Consider the following 19,906-nt stretch of genomic DNA (forward strand, 5'->3'; position numbering starts at 1 on the left):
GGGGAGGAGGCCCCAGGGACCACCCAGGACAAACAGGATTCACTTTGTCTCCCGGCTAGCCTGGAAACATCTCAGGATGATCCCAGAAAAGATGGACTGAGTGGCATGGGAGAGAGACGTATGGGCTTCTTTACTTGGGCTGCTGCCCCTGTCGCCTGACCCGGATAAGTGGAAGAAAATGGATGGATTGATGGATGGATTTGTGTGTATCCTTTTATACAACCTGCTTGCTTGACATGTTAATCCAAGACTCAGGAGAAGGAGGCTTTAATATCCATCCACTGGCTGAGGTTACACTAAGGCCATCCATTTACTTTACTCTTCTTTCTATTGATCTTTCTTAAACATTCATCATTGTAGAGATGAGCATTTTTTATTGTAATAAACTAAAATGTGAGGTACTGGCTTTGGATGAATAATGATTGTAACCTGGAGCCGTCAAAAGTTCTTAAAGGCAATATGAAGCTGCAATTGGGAAAAACATTTTGATGAGAGCTAGTAATCATGTAGGGCTGCACGCTTATGGCCACAATAATAACTATTTTGAGTTTTGTAATCATGATTATTCCTCATGTTAAAAAACTTAGTAATGGTACTTTTTAAGAAACAATATTTAAGTTTTCAGATCAAAATGAATATTTAAATAAATATTTTTATAAAATAAGTGTACCTGAAAAATCCCACTTAAACGAAGGCTAACTCAATAAATGTGGTATTACAAAGTGCAATCAGGAATTACAATTTAATAGAAGCAATTTACACTACACTTATTCCATTGATTCAATTTGCAAAGAAAACATTTCCCGGATGATGGTCGAGTAGTAGAAGATGATGACAAGCAAATTTTGGGAGCAAAGGATGACGGGGTGATAGATATGAAGGTAAAGGGGTGCTGTGACTAGCCTGTGCCACCTCCCAAAAATTTCAAATGTCAAGGACGGTACGTCTACGTTCTCCTGCTTGACCACTGGTCAGTCGGGCACAGTCAAAACCACAAACAACTTCACAGTTGTGATTTCCCCTCCTTATTTACTTATGGTGCTTTTTTCATTCCATTCAGCCCGGCCAGAAAGTTGACATTAAAGCTGCTACTAGAACAATTAATTCTGTACTATCTTACATGTGTCATGCCACCTCTCTGCCAATATGTCCAAAGGTCCAACTTTAAAATAAAAGCTACAGCAATGGCATTTTACACTTTTACTTTGAAGTTGGCAAGAGTGCATTGCTGGAGTTTAGTGAAGCGTTAGCCATGTATTGGCCCCTTGGTAGCTGGCTGACGAGGTTGCATGTACTGCTGAAAATTAAACACTTTTCATATGCAGCAGTAGCCACATTTTAAATAAAGATAATCGCTGACGATCAGGCTTGTTTAATCAGTGAAAATCGCTGTCACAATTACATTTTGTTAGTTTACATTGTACAGCTAGATCAGTAATGTTGCACTTTTTGAAAGGTTTCACATACAACTTGATTGATAAAATTTATCTTTCACTTAAAATGTACACTATGACCGAGAGAGATCAAGCTCATATATTTAAATTTCACGCATGATGTGGTGGCAGATATACACAGGGAGCGCCCAAGACTGGGTCACTTCACACTAATGCTAAACTGAACTGACTTTCATTTGTTTTTATTCATTAATAACATATTGTATCTTTCGCCTTTTCTCCGAAACAACCAGAAGTGTGGGATTTTTGCCTGCATTAATAGGTTCATTTTCTGGATTAGAGGTGATCATAATATTTTGCTCCTCTTTAGTATTACTGGCACCCTTCTTTCATGTTATGTCAAAAATGAGAAATACATAGAGTGAAGAAAATAAGTATTTGAATGCCCTGCTAGATTGCAAGTTCTCCCACTTAGAAATCATGGAGGGATCTGAAATTTTCATCGTAGATGGTTGTCCACTGTAACGGAGATAATCTAAAAAGAAAAAAAAAATCACAAATGAAAATGAAATCACAATATATGATTTTTTTTAACGATTTATTTGTGTGATACAGCTGCAAATAAGTATTTCAACACCTGAGAAAACCAATGTTAATATTTGGTACGGTAGCCTTTGTTTGCAATTACAGAGGTCAAACATTTCCTGTAGTTGTTCACTAGGTTTGCACATACTTTTGGCCCATTCCTCCATACAGATCTTCTCTAGATCAAACAGGTTTCTGGGCTGTTGCTGAGAAACACTTTCAGCTCCCTCCAAAGATTTTCTATTGGGTTTAGGTCTGGAGACTTGCTAGGCCACGCTAGAACCTTGATATGCTTCTTGCAGAGCCAGTCCTTGGTTTTCCTGGCTGTGTGCTTCGGGTCATTGTCATGTTGAAAGACGCAGCCACGACCCATTTTAGGAGGGAAAGAGGTTGTTCCCCAAACTTACAATACATGGCCGCGGTCATCCTCTCCTTAATACAGTGCAGTCGTCCGGTCCCATGTGCAGAAAAATACCCCCACATGCTTCACAGTAGGGATGGTTTTCTTGGGATGGAACTCATCATTGGTATTACTCCAAACTCAGTTTGTGGAATTATGAACGAAATGTTCCATTTTGGTCTCATCTGACCACAAAATCTTCTCCCATGATGCCTCTGTATCATCCAAATGGTCACAGTGGACATGCACTTATGATGAAAATTTCAGACCCCTCCATGATTTTAAGTGGGAGGGTGTCAGAGATACAGGAGTGCAGGAACGGGGCATGAGTTGCAACGATCTGGCGGCCGACCAGCCTCCCCATAGTCCTATATACACCAGGGCCAATCAGCCCGCATAAGGCGCAGGTGTGCACCTCCCAATCAGCGTGGCTGAGTGGGAACCCATAGACCCAGGGCTGGACCGGCAGGAAAATGACAGGACCCCCCCCCCCTCTAAGGCACGGCTCCCAGATGTGCCTAAACAAAAGAAACACACACAAAAATTAACAACTCCAGCGGCGGGTGGAAGGGAGTCCGGGGGAAGGCACCCCCCCCCCTCCCCCCAACCCCAGTCTGTCTGGTGACTGTTCAGGCCACCAAATGCTAGGCGTCCGGCTGGACAGGTTAGGAGGACGACCCAGACGCCAAGCACCAGGATCCCCATGGGGAGATTCGGGTGGACGACTTCGGTGAGGAACCCAACGGCGAAGCAGGAAACAGACCAAGGTATGCAACTGATCCGGACGAAGACCTCCCACGCCGTGGTTGCGAGACGACCAGGGATTGGTCGCCCCCGAGGCTTGGCCAGGAAGCAGCCGTGGATTGGTCACCAACGAGGCTCGGCCACGAGGTAGCCAGAGAGCGGTCGCCGCTGCCGAGGCCAGGTCATGAAGTGGCTGGGAACCATCTGGAGCGAAGAGTGTGACTGAGAGAAGGACCAAAGCCATGACCGGCACAATCACCATCACAGCCATCCCAAGGCCTTTCCAGTTCCAGGGTGGCCCATCAGAACTCCCCAGCTCCTGTTGCCGCCGAGACAGCGGCATGGGACGGCCACAGACCGGTCACCACCAGGACTGGAACGAAGATGACTGTGGTTCCGTCGCCGTCTGTGGACAGGAACGTGAGGATGCCAATGAGCTGTTACCATCCTCTGTTTCCGTCAAGACAGGGGCGTGGAATGACCGCGTGCCAGTCGCCGACGAAGCAGGAATGGGGGGCGACAAGGTGCAACAAACTGACTGGGATTAACGACCGGGCGAAGAGATTCATAGTCGAAATAATCCGTAGTCAGGCACCCAATCTTATAAATCATGGTCCTCCTCGTAGTCTGAAAAATCAGAGTCCAAAAGAATATGAGGTGCCCGGATCAGGCAGGCTTGGTCCTCCGGCAGTCGGTCTACCTTGCGTCGGTTCCAGCGACGCCGGGTCTTTCCTGCTGGGTCCTGTTTTGCCCAGATCGTTTTGTAACGACCCATGGATACGGAGGTAGGACCCAAATGCAGGAGTTGGGAGACGCAGAGGTAATTCGGGAAAAACGTTTATTGTTCCAAGGTCGGGGATTGGGTAGGCAGTCAGGTGCAGCAGCGGTAGTCAGGATGTCGGGCGTAGAGAGCAGGTCCGCGGGCAGGCAGGAGTCAGTTCAAGGGAGATCAATCAGGGAAGGTAGGAGTCTCAACCAAGTCAGGCTTACGGGGTCGGTCGGAGAACAGGCGGAGGTCGGTACACACGGGTTGACAATCAGAGATACGGGAGTGCACGAGCGGTGCATGAGTTGCAACAATCTGGCGCCCGACCAGTCGTCCCGATGGTCCTATATACACCGGGGCCAATCAGCCCACATGAGGTGCAGGTGTGCGCCCAATCAGCGCGGCCGCGCGGGAACCCGCAGAGCCAGGGCTGGACCGGCAGGACCATGACATAATCAATATCCTTTTTGTTTATCCAACTCATCTCCTCTTTTTCTTTAAATTGGGGGATGTGAGGGCTTTCTTTGGTGGAAAAAGACAACGACATCTTGCTAATGCACAGTGTACTTCTTCAGTGGGGAAAACATTTCTGTGTACTTTCTGGTTGGCTGCTACAACAGAATTTCCAAATAGGGATAGCATAACCCCAATTGCTGTCGACCTTGGGGTTTGATGTGGCGGGCTTTTACACTGAGCAAGTCCAATATCGAAAAGCCCTTAAGAGCTTTTGAGCTGTGATTTTTATGACCCCTCACTTTGAACATGGATTCCCTGAGTATCCCATCAGGGTCATAAAGCCTGCAAGATCTCAGATCCTATGATAATGGGGACACGTTTTGCATTTATTGAAATGATGAAATCCATGGAAACTTTCTGGCAAATGTAACCACCACCCAGTACCAGGTTTTTAGAAAGCTTACAGTTAAGTATAGTATAACTTTTGATTTAGAAACTCTGTGCAACGATGAAGATACCGTATGATACTGTGTGTTTTCATCAACTATGGTACTCCAGTAGTGATATGTTTATAACAAATAATAACCCGTCAGTGGAATGATGAGCAAATCATGAGGTTTAGGGTAATGTGTGGCCTCCTCTACAAATTGACTTTTGTCTCATCATTAGTTTCAGGTGAGAATAATGGCATTGTTGTAGAGCTTCACTTAGTCAGTTGAATAATCATATTATCCCTAAGCTGCTCTTTCACCACTCAACATGAGCTAAACACCCAGCTGTTTCACCCTATGACATTAGCATACACTGTGTGTCGTTGCACAAGGGGAGGGGATAAAGTCCACCATGTTAACCAGGGGTCATTTGATGGGGTGTCATTTTAAATGTTGTAAAAACTCACCATGTAGAAAAGAACTCCCTCACAGTTCCCGCTTTTGCCTCAAATTCTTTCACTCTTTTTTTTCCCTCAGTGTTTCTAAGTTACACAATTAACCAAGATGAAGAAAATGGTCTGAATTAAGTCCAGCTTTGCACTGAGTCACGGGAAGTCAATGTTTTTTTTCTCATGCAAAACCTTTTAATACAGGAATCTATATTAATGAACTTGACAGCCTGTATGCAGTTAGAATCAGGAACATGTCTGTGGTTGAATTTGGATTTTGATTTAATTACTCTGTATGTTATAAAGTGAAAGCCCCACAGATTTTTAATGCCTGCACTTTTCACAACAGACAGCAAGGTTCCGGCTAAATGAACAGGTACAAAACTTTCGCCACTCTCCTAAAGGAAATTCATACAATATCAGCTGAAGTTTTTTTCTTCATTTTTTAAGATAGTACAGTTTAGCATAGTTCCTGTCCAGCTCAGTTTGCGTTAGTGACAGTATACATGAGCAATGGGAAGGTTTCTGTCTGGCTATCTTGCCTCAAGTACCGTCAGCCATGATATGGCTGCTTAGTTACTTCTGACACTTATGATTAATTATGCCTGTCTAAGGAATTAAACATCAGCCCATTTGGTTTAATTGTATTCTTAACCAGTTCTCTTATCTAATGGATGGATGGATAGATGGAAACATATCAAAATTGTCTATCAATGTGTCACACAATTTAATATTGTTTTTTATTATCTTTTGAGAAATAACTAAATCGCAGCCTTAAACCCCAGTTAAACTCAGCCAATCTTCCTCTGATGTATATCTGAACTATTTCAGGAGGCGTCTATGAATTAAAGTTTCTTTTTTTTTTTTTTAATGTTTTTTTTGTGTGTCCATGTTTGGTTTGCAGCTCCTGGACCTGTTCATGGTGTGGGACTGGTCAACCTACCTCGCAGACTATGGTCAGCCAACCTCCAAGTACCTTAGAGTAAACCCATCCACAGCCCTGACTTTACTTGAGAAGTGAGTGCATCTGACAATGAATTTCCATCCCATGAGATCTTTCTCAATGAATGTATGGTGATGCCTTCAGTTATGAGTTTACTATGTATGATAACAGCACTAATACATTCATATCTCAAATTAGGTTTTCCCATTAAAATGAATGAAAATGCCATTAATCCGTTGGATCCAATCCGTTTTATCACATGGTTTTAAAGAAAAATAGCGCTGTAATTGCAAAATGTGAACATAAAAACAAACATTGTAAATAACTTTATCTGAAGTCCAATCATACAGACACACGAGCTCACACACACATGCACACACACGCACATTCGGGTGTACACGTGGTACGTTCATGTGTTGTGCCTTTAAATGGAGTGATCGAGTGTGTGCAACAGCAATGGGACGTGCACTAGCACTGTGCCAAGCACACGAGGGAAACCTTGTATTGGTGCATGTATCGCTTTAAGAAAAAAAATGAAAAACAGGTGATCGGTACAGGAAGTGTCATTTGGATGTGTCGCTCAAATTGTGTTTGAAAGGGAAAAAAAACTATGTCAACATTGGGAATTTGTTGGAGGGAGTTTTGCTTTTGGTGTCTGATTTTAGATTTTTGCTTGGCCTCATCTTGTTCAACTAACTTCATGGATCATTCCAATAAGTTTTCCCGTCTGAAACAATTTTGATCCTTTGATATCAAATAAGGTAAATCCTTTTCTCTTGATGCATTGTTTACTGTTAATTATTTAGTTTTACTCTTTTGTGATAAGGAGTTTGAATTGTTTTCAGATCAATTAACTTTTTATTTTATTGTATGTTGTCGAATCTGCTCCACAGATATATGAATAAGAGCACTTCATTAATGTGTGGTGAGCCACACATCAACTTATTTTTCTTATTTTTCGTTCGGCTTGTCCCATTAGGGGTCGCCACAGCGTGTCATATTTTTCCATTCAAATCTATCTCGTGCATCTTCCTCTCTAACACCCACTGTCCTCATGTTCTCCCTCACAACATCCATCAACCTTTTCTTTGGTCTTCCTCTCGCTCTTTTGCCTGCCAGCTCAATCCTCAGCACCCTTCTACAAATATACTCACTCTCTCGCCTCTGAACATCTCCAAACCATTGAAGTCTGCGCTCTCTAACCTTGTCTGCAAAACATCCAACTTTGGGTGTCCCTCTGAGCTCATTTCTAATCCTATCCAGCCTGCTCACGAGCGAGAACCTCAGCATCTTCATTTCTGCTACCTCCAGTTCTGCTTCCTGTTGTTTCTTCAGAGCCACCGTCTCTAATCCGTACTTCATGGCCGACCTCTCCACTGTTTTATAAACTTTTCCCTTCATCCTAGCGAAGACTCTTCTGTCACATAGAACACCAGACACCTTCCGCCAACTGTTCCATCCCGCTTGGACTCGTTTCTTCAATGCCTTACCACACTCACCATTGCTCTGTATTGTTGACCCCAAGTATTTGAAGTCGTCAAACCTCCTTATCTCTTCTCCCTGGGGCTTCACTCTTCCTCCTATGCCCCTCTCATTCACTCACATATATTCTGTTTTACTTTGGCTAATTTTCATTCCTCTCCTTTCCAGTGCGTACCTCCATCTTTCTAATTATTCCTCCGCCTACTCCCTGCTTTCACTACAGATCACAATATCATCTGCGAACATCATGGTCTAAGGGGATTCCTGCTTAACCTCGTCTGTCAGCCTATCCATTACTACTGCAAACAGGAAAGGGCTCAGTGCAGAACCCTGATACAGTCCCACCTCCACCTTAAATTCTTCTGACACACCTACGGCACATCTCACCACTTTTTAGCTGCCCTCGTACATGTCCTGTACTATTCTAACATATTTCTCCGCACATCAACTCACACTTGAATTTTTATGATCACCATTTTCATCTGTATCCTGTGAAAGTTTTTTTTTATGGCAAGGAAACTGGCATCTAAGAGGAGAATTCACCTTCAAGACACTTCAAAAATGTTTGCTCCTCAATAAAAATGCTTAAATCAATTTTGTTCCTGTTTCGCATGATTGAAGACTTAAAATTCCATACATAAGGGAACATTTTTAACTGACTTTAAAATACTAATTTGCTTTGTTTTTCTATATTTTAAATCAAAAACTCATTTTAGAGTTTACCACAATTTTTTAAGCAGATTTTAAACTCTTCTCATAAACAAACAACTCAACAAACGGGAATTTTTTTAAACATAACACCAGTGTTAAATGAGGGAACACTGTATACTTAGTACAATGATTTGTTAGAATGGAGTGTTGTATAAGGCTGTCATGCTACATCATGTGAGGGAAGGACAGAGCTGAACATTGTATAACTGTGGTGTGGTGAGAGTGGGAAAACTATAAACATCTACAGAATGAGTGTATATAAGGAGAAACCCAACAAATTTGCAGTTATTTGTCACAACAGTGAGTGCCCCAACACCCACCAAATAAGTCCCAGGGGTCCGTCTGCAGATACATGCAAGTGGATTGACACCATTTCACTTGCACAATAAAGCAAAGCAAATTTATTTATATAGTGCATTTCATACACAAGGTAACTAAAAGTACTTTAGATGATTAATAACATTTGAAAACAAAGAAAAAAAACAGTTTGTAAACATTTTAAACAAAGAAAAAAGTACATTTAAACCTGTGTACAGTGTAAGACAAATCATGTAAAAGTGGACGTGTTCTTAAAAACATGAAAAAAAAAAAGGTTTTCAACCTGACTTGGATTTTTATTCCACTAGCATTTCTTTCATGTATTCGAGACCCAAACCATTAGTGATTTATAGACCAATAGCAGAACTTTAAAATCTATTCTAAACCGAACTGGGAGCTGGGATAACTGAGGTAATATGCTCTGACCTCTTTGTTCTGGTCCGAACCCAAGCTGCGGCATTTTGAATCACTTGCGTAATGCTCTTTTTGGGGGGGAGTCCAGTCAGAAGACCATTACAGCAGTAAAATCTACTTGAGATAAAAGCATGGATCTCATCTCCTGGTCGGCTTGGGACGACCAAGCCTTAACTCTGGATATAGTCTTAAAATTATACAAGGCAATTTTAGGAATTGATTTGAGAAAACTGTTAAAAGTCAAATCAATATATATCTGAGTGTTTCACATTTGTTTTTTGGCAGGGGTCGGGAACCTATGGCTCACGAGCCATACCTTGCTCTTTTGGTGGTTGCGTATGGCTCGGAGAGCCCTCATAAGGAAATACTGTATACGTCAGGGGTGCTCAATGTGTCCATCACGAGGCTGTTTTGGTCAATCATGTGACAGCTTGCCCCCCCCCCCCCCAAAAAAAAAGATGTCAGGCTAACATCTTCTTTTTCAACATTTTGGCAGCACACATAACTTTCTATAACAACAACATGCTACAGGCCATACCTTGCTCTTTTGGTGGTTGCGTATGGCTCGCATAGCACTCACACGGAAATACTGTATACAGCAGGGGTGCTCAATGTGTCCATCGCAAGGCAGTTTTGGTCAATCACGTGACAGCGTGCCAAAAAAATAAAAGATGTCAGCCCAACATCTTTTTTTTTTTTAACATTTTGCCAGCACACGGAACTTTCTCAAACAACAACCTGCTGCAGGCCACACCATTGGGCCACACACTCTTCTTCCTAGTTTACCTTGCACCACCCTCCTCCGCTCTTAATGGGGTACACTCATGATTACAAATGTTAGTCCTTACGCAGCATATTAATGTGGTTTATTATGACAGCGTGCTTCTGCGCCGCTGGAAATTTTTTTTACATAAAGATATGCCTCTGTCGGTAAGCATTGTTGGCGAGCACATATAAGTGGGGAAAAATTAAAAAAATTAAACCTGCTGACTAGCTGATTGTGAAAACTTGAAACGCATTTCCTATCACATACCACACACTGCAGCGTGTGAATATTGCTATACTGACAATGTTTGGTTCTACCTATGCATATGAAAAGTCTTTCTCACATTTAAAAATACATTAAGACCCAGCTACGTTCACGAATAACTGATGGAAGTCTCAAAGGCTGCATGAAGTTCAATTTAATGACGTGTGAAACAGACGACTAAGCCATCAGCAAAGAAGTCGCATTAATGGTAAGAATTACTTTTGTCATCATTGGTTAGCAACAGCATAATCTTATTGAAGTGAATTCAAAGACTTTTTGTACTCTTAAAATGTTGGTCTTACATAATATGCACAAATACACTTGTATTTAGTTTTAAAAATATTGAATGCCTCTTTTGGAATTACATTTTAAAATTTTTGCCGTTTATGGCTCTCTCACCATAAAAGGTTCCCGACCCCTGGTTTTTGTTTTTTAAAGACAGTGACTCCAGGTATTTACCTACAGCAATCCTCCTTACTTTTTTGCCAAAAACAATTGTCAGTTTTGTTGGGGTTTTATTGAAAAGATTTTTGGTTCTTCCCGTTATGTACCGTGCCTTGTGAAAGTATTCGGGCCCCCTTGAACTTTTCAAACTTTTGCCACATTTCAGGCTTCAAACATAAAGATATCAAATTACATTTTTTTCTCAAGAATCAACAACAAGTGGGACACAATCGTGAAGTGGAATGAAATTCATTGGATATTTTATACTTTTTTAATAAATAAAAACCTGAAAAGTGGGGCGTGCAATATTATTCGGCCCCTTCACTTTGAGTGCAGCAAACTCACTCCAGAACCTCAGTGAGAATCTCTGAATGATCCAGTGTTGACTAATGATGATAAATAGAATCAACTTGTGTGTAATCAAGTGTCCGTATAAATCCACCTGCTCTGTGATAGTCTAAGGGTTCTGTTTAAAGTGCAGAGAGCATCACGAAGACCAAGGAACACACCAGACAGGTCCGAGATACTGTTGTGGAAAAGTTTAAAGCCGGATTTGGATACAAAAAGATTTCCCAAGCTTTAAACATCTCAAGGACCACTGTGTAAGCAATCATATTGAAATGGAAGGGAGTAGTGGACCACTGCAAATCTACCAAGAGCCAGCTGTCTCTCTAAACTTTCACCTCGAACAAGATGAAGCCAAGAGGCCCATGATCATTCTGGATGAACTGCAGAGATCTACAGCTGAGATGGGAGAGTCTGTCCTTAGGACAACAATCAGTCGTACACTGCACAAATCTGGCCTTTATGGAAGAGTGGCAAGAAGAAAGCCATTTCTCAAAGATATCCATAAAAAGTCTTGTTTAAAATTTGCCACAAAACAAATGGGAGACACACCAAACTTGTAGAAGGTGCTTTGGTCAGATGAAACCCAATTTGAACTTTTTGGCCACAATGCAAAATGATATGTTTGGTGTAAAAGCAACACAGATCATTACTCTGAATACACCATCCCCACTGTGAAACATCATATTTTCTTGTCCCTTCGCTGTAACTATTGTCCATGGCCGTTCACTCAGGGTTGAAGCCGTACGCAATAGGGTGAATCTGGTCCCCCGACATCTTTCAAAATCAACAAACTTTTTTCTGGAGGTGGGGTTCATCATGTAGGAGCTGCGTTTCAAATTTGAACGAAATCGAAACGTGTTTAGGCGTTCCTCATGGAGATCGAATTTTTCAAAATTAGTCGGATTTTGGTAAAGAATAGTCGATCAGCAATGCGGCCATTTTCTGGGAAAAAAAAATTTCTAAGATATCATCGAGCGGCATCGAGAACGTCAGGACATTCCCCGGAATGTTCAGAAGCACTCATGAAATCCTTTAGCAGGTTGACCTCTCAGCCCTAGTTGGTGTTTAACACTCAGTTAACGCGAAGTCATTGAACTGTCAACATGGCTGCTGCGAAACAGAAAGACCCGCGGTATTTTTTGCTTGGGACTGTCCCAACCGCGGATGATAAAGCCATCAAAGGAGCCAAACTTCCTTCCAGAAAACAAATTCTTCTGTCATTCTTTGCTGCAAAAGAGGAATTCCAAAGACAAGACAGTCGCCAATCAGGGAAGCCGCAAAATCTGTTGTTTAGGAAGTTGTGATTTTTTAACCAGAAAGCGAGGATACTAACAGTTGCGGAAAATAAGATGTTGGAGAAGGTTGAATCGTTACACACTGATATGCAAGAGCTGATGAAAATTCCAAAAGATCGACGATTGTCAGGAAGACCGCTTAAACGCATCGACGATTTCAAATCCCGGTTGAAGGAGACGTTTCCATTCTGGCCACGTGATGTCTTCGATCATATTTCGAATGAAGAAGACCGCCTGTTCCTGAAAAACATGATGGAGACCAGGACGAACGTGATGGGAGGCATTGATTCAAACTTGGCCACATCCAAGAAGAAAGTCACGGAGCGTATCAAACAAAACACCATGCGCATTGAGAGAGAACGGCAACGACAGCCCGAGACAGAAGTGAATAAGGAACTGGTCGAAGAAAGAAATGATTCCGCTCAGTCTCTTCAGTGACAGACTTGACAAGACAAAGAAACGTGAAATAGCGGAAACAATTATCTCATTACCAAATAAATCACATCACGAGAGTCGGCACGGGACTGGTTACGGGAAACCAATTTTCCCCCATTTTGACCCTGAACATACAAAGTTGAAAGATTTGTGTTCATGCGATTCGTGGAAATTCTTTGAATTACTTGATATAGACACTGATTTTCTTCATGAAGATCCTGAACAATGGCAGTCAATGGAAAACTACCGAAAACATCAATCTGTCGTCCGAAACCTGAGGGTGACTAACGACAGCGCCGAGAGAGGTGTAAAACTAGCTGCCGAATTTCTAAAATCCGCTAAAATAAAAAAAAACTACCAAACCAATGGAAGAAAATGAAAACCAAAATTGAAAATTGGTATTTGCATTTGTAGACAAACTGAGAAAAATGTAACATTTTACTATTGCAGCGTTCTGTAGGTACATTTCAGGATGTAGGTTTTGAATGATGGCTATTCATTTGAATGGATATTTTACAAATATATTTTAATCTCTCCTTTTGGCTATTTTTTTATGAAATCACGGATATTTTATTGCTTGCAGTCCACTGATGCGAGTAGAAATGTAGGCTTTGTATCAATTTGACTGATGCAATGTTGAGATTTCCATCGCGATGAGGAACCCCTAAACATTGAAATATTTCATCCGAATTTCACCATTTTACTTTTAATATCAAGCCTCACACTAGAAAAAAAGTTCAGTTGAAAAGACTGAAGTTTTCAAAATCAAGGGGGACCAGATTCACCCAAGTACGCAACCCAGGCCAGTCGACTTCCTCAGTAATCTGTCTTCCATTTTAGATGTCCCCTTTGGGTTTTGCTACCAATAAATTCTACGGAGAACTGTATGATCTGTTACCGTTTCCAAGGTCCACATCCATCCTCTTTGTAGTGTCAAGTGGCTGTCAATACACTTCTGCTAACCTTTTTGAGACAATTGTGGAGTGCTTTCATTCCTGACAGTCCATTTACATTAACACACACTTCAAGACTGTGGATTTTCGTTTCGAGGACCAACAGCCTCTATACCAGTCCATGATCGTCCTCAGTGGGAGAGAGGTATCTTGTTGCTAGTCTCATTGCCAATCGGAGACTTGTTTATTACCAGGTCCCCCCTCACGCTTAAGTCGGTAGAAATAATAATAATACAAATTAAAATGTATGGTGTGCATCGTCAAAAAAATAAATTCCCACAAGTTTAAAAAATATCCAGGAGTCGCTTCTTCCACTTTCAAAAATGTATTATGCATTTCATACAAAATAATGTTTTGATAAGGTGTCAAGTACTTCTTTCCCTCATTGAAATGGAAAAATGCATCTTGGCATCTTTTGTGTTGTGGTTTTCTAGATTGATTGATTGATTTGATATTCTACAATTAATATTAGAAAGCGTTAATTTCTTTGTACCTGAGGCATCAATAATTTCGCCCACTGTACCTTTCCAAGGGCATAGTGTCAAATCTTTATCAAGCTTTCTAATCCCTTTCTGTACTAGGCTCACCTCGCTATATTTTTAGCACACCGAATGTTAGCTGGTTACCCTCCTGTCAATATTCATTTGAAATCGTGTAGGACAACAGGTCTTATGTTAAATTCCAATCAAATTATCCATACCTCCTCCAATGTTACTGGCTCCAGGAGATGCATCGTTGCACTACAGTTGACTGTTGTATCCTGGTACAACACCCCCTAAGATCAGAAAAGAAGTATGCGACTTGGGTTTGGCACCGTTAATGTTTCCCACTAATCCTAACCCACTCTAATCCTAACCTTCGCCCATCCTAAACCTAACCAAAACAAGCCTAATTGGTTTTTATTTCCTATAAATGTGATACTATATTTGGGAAGGTCATCTTGTTACATCTATGCAACCTGCCCTTACTGGTATGCAGGAGCCAATCATGTTGCAGCGGGGCGTATCTTGTCAGAAACATGCATGGCATTCCTAATAACATCTATAGAGTTTGTGCACCTACTTCATCAAAACACGTCATTGGCCGGAAGTGCCGGTCAAACAAACCATTCTTCAATGTTAAGTCGGTTGGAGATGACGCGAAAATACGTCTTATAGCACGACGCCCAGAGTTTTGTCCGATACCTTTAAACATTTAGAAGGTGATAATAAACAAAGGTATGCGGAAAAATGAGAGACACTTGGCATAGAGGACTCACATTTAATGAAGTTGATGTTTTCACCGATAAGAAATTGGACTATTAACCCGCTTCCGCATGTCTTGGACAACTGGATCTACATGTGTATATGGTGAGTAAGTCGTCGAGATTTACATGGAAGAGTTTGAAAGCGTAGAAAAGTCTGGACACATACAAATACTTAGTTGCTGGATCTGTTCTCAATCAAGAATAAATCCCACATAGTGATGGACCCACTAAGATTTTTTCATTATTGTTCTCAAATGAGCCAACTTGGCATTATAAATACTTCTTGGGAATTTGAGATTGAGAAGAATAATTCCTACCTGAAGTGAAGTGATCACTACACAGTCGTGTGTATTTGGTTTGGCACCATCCATCACGTCTAACTGCCGATATTCATCGATCTTTTCTCATCTTTTCAGGTGGCATTCCATAGAATGATCTCTTTGAATATATGTCTCGTCTGTTGTAACAACCAACAGTACAACAAGTCTTGGGCATTGGGAATATTCTACTCTAGTTCAATGTCCCCCACACTGTCGAGCAGCTATTTTTGACCAGCAATATGGTGTTTTCACATCCAGGACATCCATAACATTGCAGCACGAGACAGCCATAACATTACAAATTTTTTTTTTTTACACTTAGAGGTCAAGTTAAACTAGATCTCCAGTACAGGGCCAGTCCAATACCCAACGACTCTTTGATGAATTATGGGTTACAGATTTGCAACTGCTAGGAGGCCCATTTCAAATGTGTGGTGGAATTTTTGAGTCAATTATAATAACTTGACCGAGTTCCATCTTGAAATTGACTATTAAGAAGTTTGACCAATTTTAACAAGCTAAGTATAAGCTCCAGAAGTTGTGTATAAATTTATCTGCATCCTTTATCGTTTGCTGTATTGTTGCCAGAGTTTACAGAGGGTAGGTGCTGCTTGTCAACGAAATCTGTTGACTTCAATATATAGATTTTTTTAATTAGACTGTAGTTTATTTTCCAGTTTTCACAAGGTCAGGTCGTAGTTGGCATTAAAACTGCCCAGGGATGAATCAGGCATAATTATTGCTATTGATAAATTTCGATCCACACTCTCATTAAAATATGTTGCATCACAAATTAATTAATAGTACATTAAACTGTATAATAACTGCCGCTTTCTCTCTCTTGCTCTCTCTGTCTCAAGGATGAAGGATACCAGTAAGAAGAACAATATCTTTTCTCAATTCAGGAAGAACGACAGAGACAAGCAAAAGCTTATCGAGACTGTGGTCAAACAGCTAAGGAGCTTGGTCAATGGCATGTCTTCGTAAGGTCATGCATACATTTATGTCACTCACTCAATCATAGTTCCACACACACTGAAACTGCCCAGACTCAGTCAGGCCAGCACTTGCAACCTATACAGTAAATTAAATCATCCACTCCAAGAAATATAAAAACACATAGTTCAAACGCAGCGAGCCTGATTTGCTTATGATTTGCCTGTGCTTAAAGGGGCACTGACTTGATCGCTTCAAACTTGATTTTGAGTTTGGGGTGCTCTTCTAAATATTCCATGGTGAAACCGTCGGAGCTACATAAAGTTCAAAACTTCTCCCCAACTTTTACACATATTGGCAACAGAGAGCTCAATGTCAGAACAAGTGACCATGCAATTTAGCACCCGCTATTTGGGATCTAAGTACGGCTCATTAGACTCAAGCAACTTGACACACACAAGGTGATTAGTACAAGATGTACAAGGTCAGCAGTGACCAGAGTCCCAATACTGTATCTCCAAAAAACAATAATTTTAATTCCTACAATAATAATAATAATAAAGTTTGGGTTTTTTTTTTTCTTCAAGTGTGCAATCTTTATACAAGCAAAAAAATTACTGTGACAATGATTTTAATGACGGGAAAAGACCAAAAATGAATGGGAGATGTTCTTATGTGCATTTCAATTTGAACTTCGAAATCCATGGGGAACCACCTTTCAAGCTTTATTTTGAAGACAAAGTTATGTTGCATTTTCTTCTGATGCCATTTTGTCACAAAATATAAAATGTTGACTCTTTAAAATACATCCATCAAATGTACAGTCTTTGTCTGGACAGATTTCTACAGGGGATGAAAAGAATGTTTGGTCTTTCATGTCTATAATGTACAGAAAAATGGCCACATGTTCTTAAAAAAAGATCCTATCCTAAAAAAAGAACTATCCCTTTCTTAAATGTTCATTACTTTTCCTGTTTATTGTTTTAAGTTCAGCCCAATATTTTAATGTTTGTTGATTGTAAAATGGATCTTTACCAACATGCTAACCTCCTCTTGTAAGGTTGTTTAAATGAATGGCTGATGCATTAAAGGGAATGGCTTAATGTATTTTGTATTTTATTTTTTTTTCATTTTACTCTGATCATCAAGTTTGCTGGACAACTGTTAACTGCACATTTAATTTTTATTCAGCGGGGACATATTATGCCAAACAAACCTTTTCTCGTATTGGTATGTAATATTGGCTCTACAGTACCTCAGTAAATGGGGGAAATATAAAATATAGTCCCCTATGCATGCCTGATCTTCAGATGTTTTTTCTGCTAAGAAGCCAGGTCAATCGAATTTCTCAAGCTTACAGTGAAGAAAATAAATATTCAAACACCCTGCTATATTGCAAGTTCTCCCACTTGAAAATCATGGACGGGTCTGAAATTTTCATCGTATGTCCATGTCCACTGTGAGAGAGATGATCTAAAAAGAAAAATTCAGATATCACAATGTTTGATTTTATTTTTATTTTTTTTTTTTAACGATTTGTGTGATACAGCTGCAAATAAGTATTTGAGCACCTGTCTATCAGCTAGAATTCTGACCCTCTAGGACCTGTTAGTCCGCCTTTAAAAGGCCATCTCCGCTCCATGTATTATCCAGAATCAGATGCACCTGTGTGAGGTCATTAGCTGCATAAAGACACCTGTCCACCCCATACAATCAATAAGACTCAAACTTGTAACATGGCCAAAACCAAACAGCTGTCTAAAGACACCAGTGACAAAATTTTACAACTCCACATGGCTGGAAAGGGCTATGGAGAAATTGCCAAGCAGCTTGGTGAAAAAAAAGGTCTACTATTGGACCAATCATTAGAAAATGGATGAAGGTAAACATGACGGTCAATCTCAATTGGAGTGGAGCACCATGCAAGGCATCCCCTAATGGGGTCTCAATGATCCTTAGAAAGGTGAGGAATCAGCCCAGGAATACATGACAGGACTTGGTCAACGACCTGAAAAGAGCTGGGACCACCGTTTCCAAGGTGACTGTTGGTAATCCATTAAGACGTCATGGTTTGAAATCATCCATAGAACAGAAGGTTCCCCTGCTTAAATCAACACCTGTGAAGGCCCATCTTAATTTTGCCAATGACCATTTGGATGATACAGAGGAGTCATGGGAGAATGTTTTGTGGTCAGATGAGACCAAAATGGAACTTTTTGGTCATAATTCCACAAACCATGTTTGGAGGAAGATGAATGATGAGTTCCATGGTAGCATGGGGGTGTTTTTCTGCACATGGGACAGGACGACTGCACTGTATTAAGGAGAGGATGACCGTGGCCATGTATTGTGAGATTTTGGGGAACAACCCCTTTCCCTTAATCAGAGCATTGAACATGGGTCGTGGCTGCGTCTTTCAACATGACAATGACCCGAAGCACACAGCCAAGAAAACCAAGGAGTGGCTCCGTAAGAAGCATATCAAGGTTCTGGCGTGGCCTAGCCAGTCTACAGACCTAAACCCAATAGAAAATCTTTGGGGGGAGCTGAAACTCCGTGTTTCTCAGCGACAGCCTAGAAACCTGTCTGATCTAGAGAACATCTGTGTGGAGGACTGGGCCAAAATCCTTCCTGCATTGTGTGCAAACCCAGTTAACAACTACAGTAAACATTTGACCTCCGTAATTGCAAACAAAGGCTACTGTACCAAATATTAACTTTGTTTTTTTGCGATGTTCAAATACTTGCAGCTGTATCACACAAATAAAACCAAAAAATCATTCATTGTGATATCTGGAATTTTCTTTTTAGATTATCTCTCTCACAGTGGACATGTACCTGCGATGAAAATTTCAGACCCCTCCATGATTTCTAATTGGGAGAATTTGCAATATAGCAGGGTGTTCAAATATTAATTTTCTTCACTGTAAATGGTTTTAATTATGTAAAGCACATTGAGTTAATTTGTGTATAAAATGTGCTATACAAATAAATTTCAGTCACTTTAATTTCTGATTTATTTGCCATCAAGTGTGGAGTGGTCTCATTAGCTTAATTAGCATTAGTGTTCAATATTTATTTTCTTCACTGTATCTATGTCACTAGTAAGATTTCTTTCTTCCTTTTCCGCTCACAAGCTAGCGCTGTAGACATAAATAAAATGTGTGCGCTCATAAGTGGGTCTTCTACATAGAGGTAACCAATCAAATGAAAGGTGACACTCTTCACCAAATATGAACAATGCGGACACAAAACTGGGTCAAACAGAAGTAGCTTTCAGTGTTCTTTTTCTGGACACTCATATAGCAATCTGGAAATAAAATTGAGACTTTTATCCTAAGTCCATGTTAGAGAAACATGGAAACATTAATGGATGACAAAATGAGAGAAAGTTTGGTAACCACCGCTCTAAGATCTTCTCCTTCTTCTACTTCTTCTCCTTCTTTTTCTCCTTCTCCTTCTTCTTCTTCTTCTTCTTCCCTCTTTTCTAAAACTAAATGATTTAAAATTATTTGACCATCATGACACACATTGCTTTAAGATTCTGTGTTTGGCCATGCCATCGATTTGGTTCCATTGATAATTTCAATTGTGTTTTTGCCCTTTACCTTTGTAAATTAAAATAAATTGTAAAATTATAGGTGGGGGGTTTAATGTTATCATAATGTATACTTGTATATTTGACATTTCAAGAACTTTGAATTGTCTATTTTTGTTCCTCAGGGTGAAACGAGGCTTTTGAATCTGTGTATTCATAAAGCACAGCAATAATGACTTGGCTTCTTTTCAGCCTTGCTGCCAGGTTT

At 40.6% G+C, this 19,906-nt stretch overlaps 1 protein-coding gene across 8 annotated transcripts in view; it reads left to right on the top strand.

Moving 5' to 3' along the window:
* exoc6 (exocyst complex component 6) overlaps window positions 1-19,906 on the top strand; it is a 103,327-nt gene that overhangs the window by 82,340 nt on the left and 1,081 nt on the right. For 6 of the 8 annotated variants that reach the window (XM_061809705.1, XM_061809706.1, XM_061809711.1 and 3 more), the window contains one exon: window positions 6,130-6,242. In XM_061809705.1, the coding sequence (XP_061665689.1) occupies window positions 6,130-6,242 (113 nt within the window). Of the gene's footprint in view, window positions 1-6,129; window positions 6,243-16,024; window positions 17,208-19,906 lie in introns of those variants that run through there. The other 2 variants (XM_061809708.1, XM_061809709.1) reach the window with 1 other exon arrangement.

The sequence above is a fragment of the Syngnathoides biaculeatus genome, chromosome 22 (genome assembly GCF_019802595.1).
Source record: "Syngnathoides biaculeatus isolate LvHL_M chromosome 22, ASM1980259v1, whole genome shotgun sequence".
Classification (NCBI taxonomy): domain Eukaryota; kingdom Metazoa; phylum Chordata; class Actinopteri; order Syngnathiformes; family Syngnathidae; genus Syngnathoides; species Syngnathoides biaculeatus.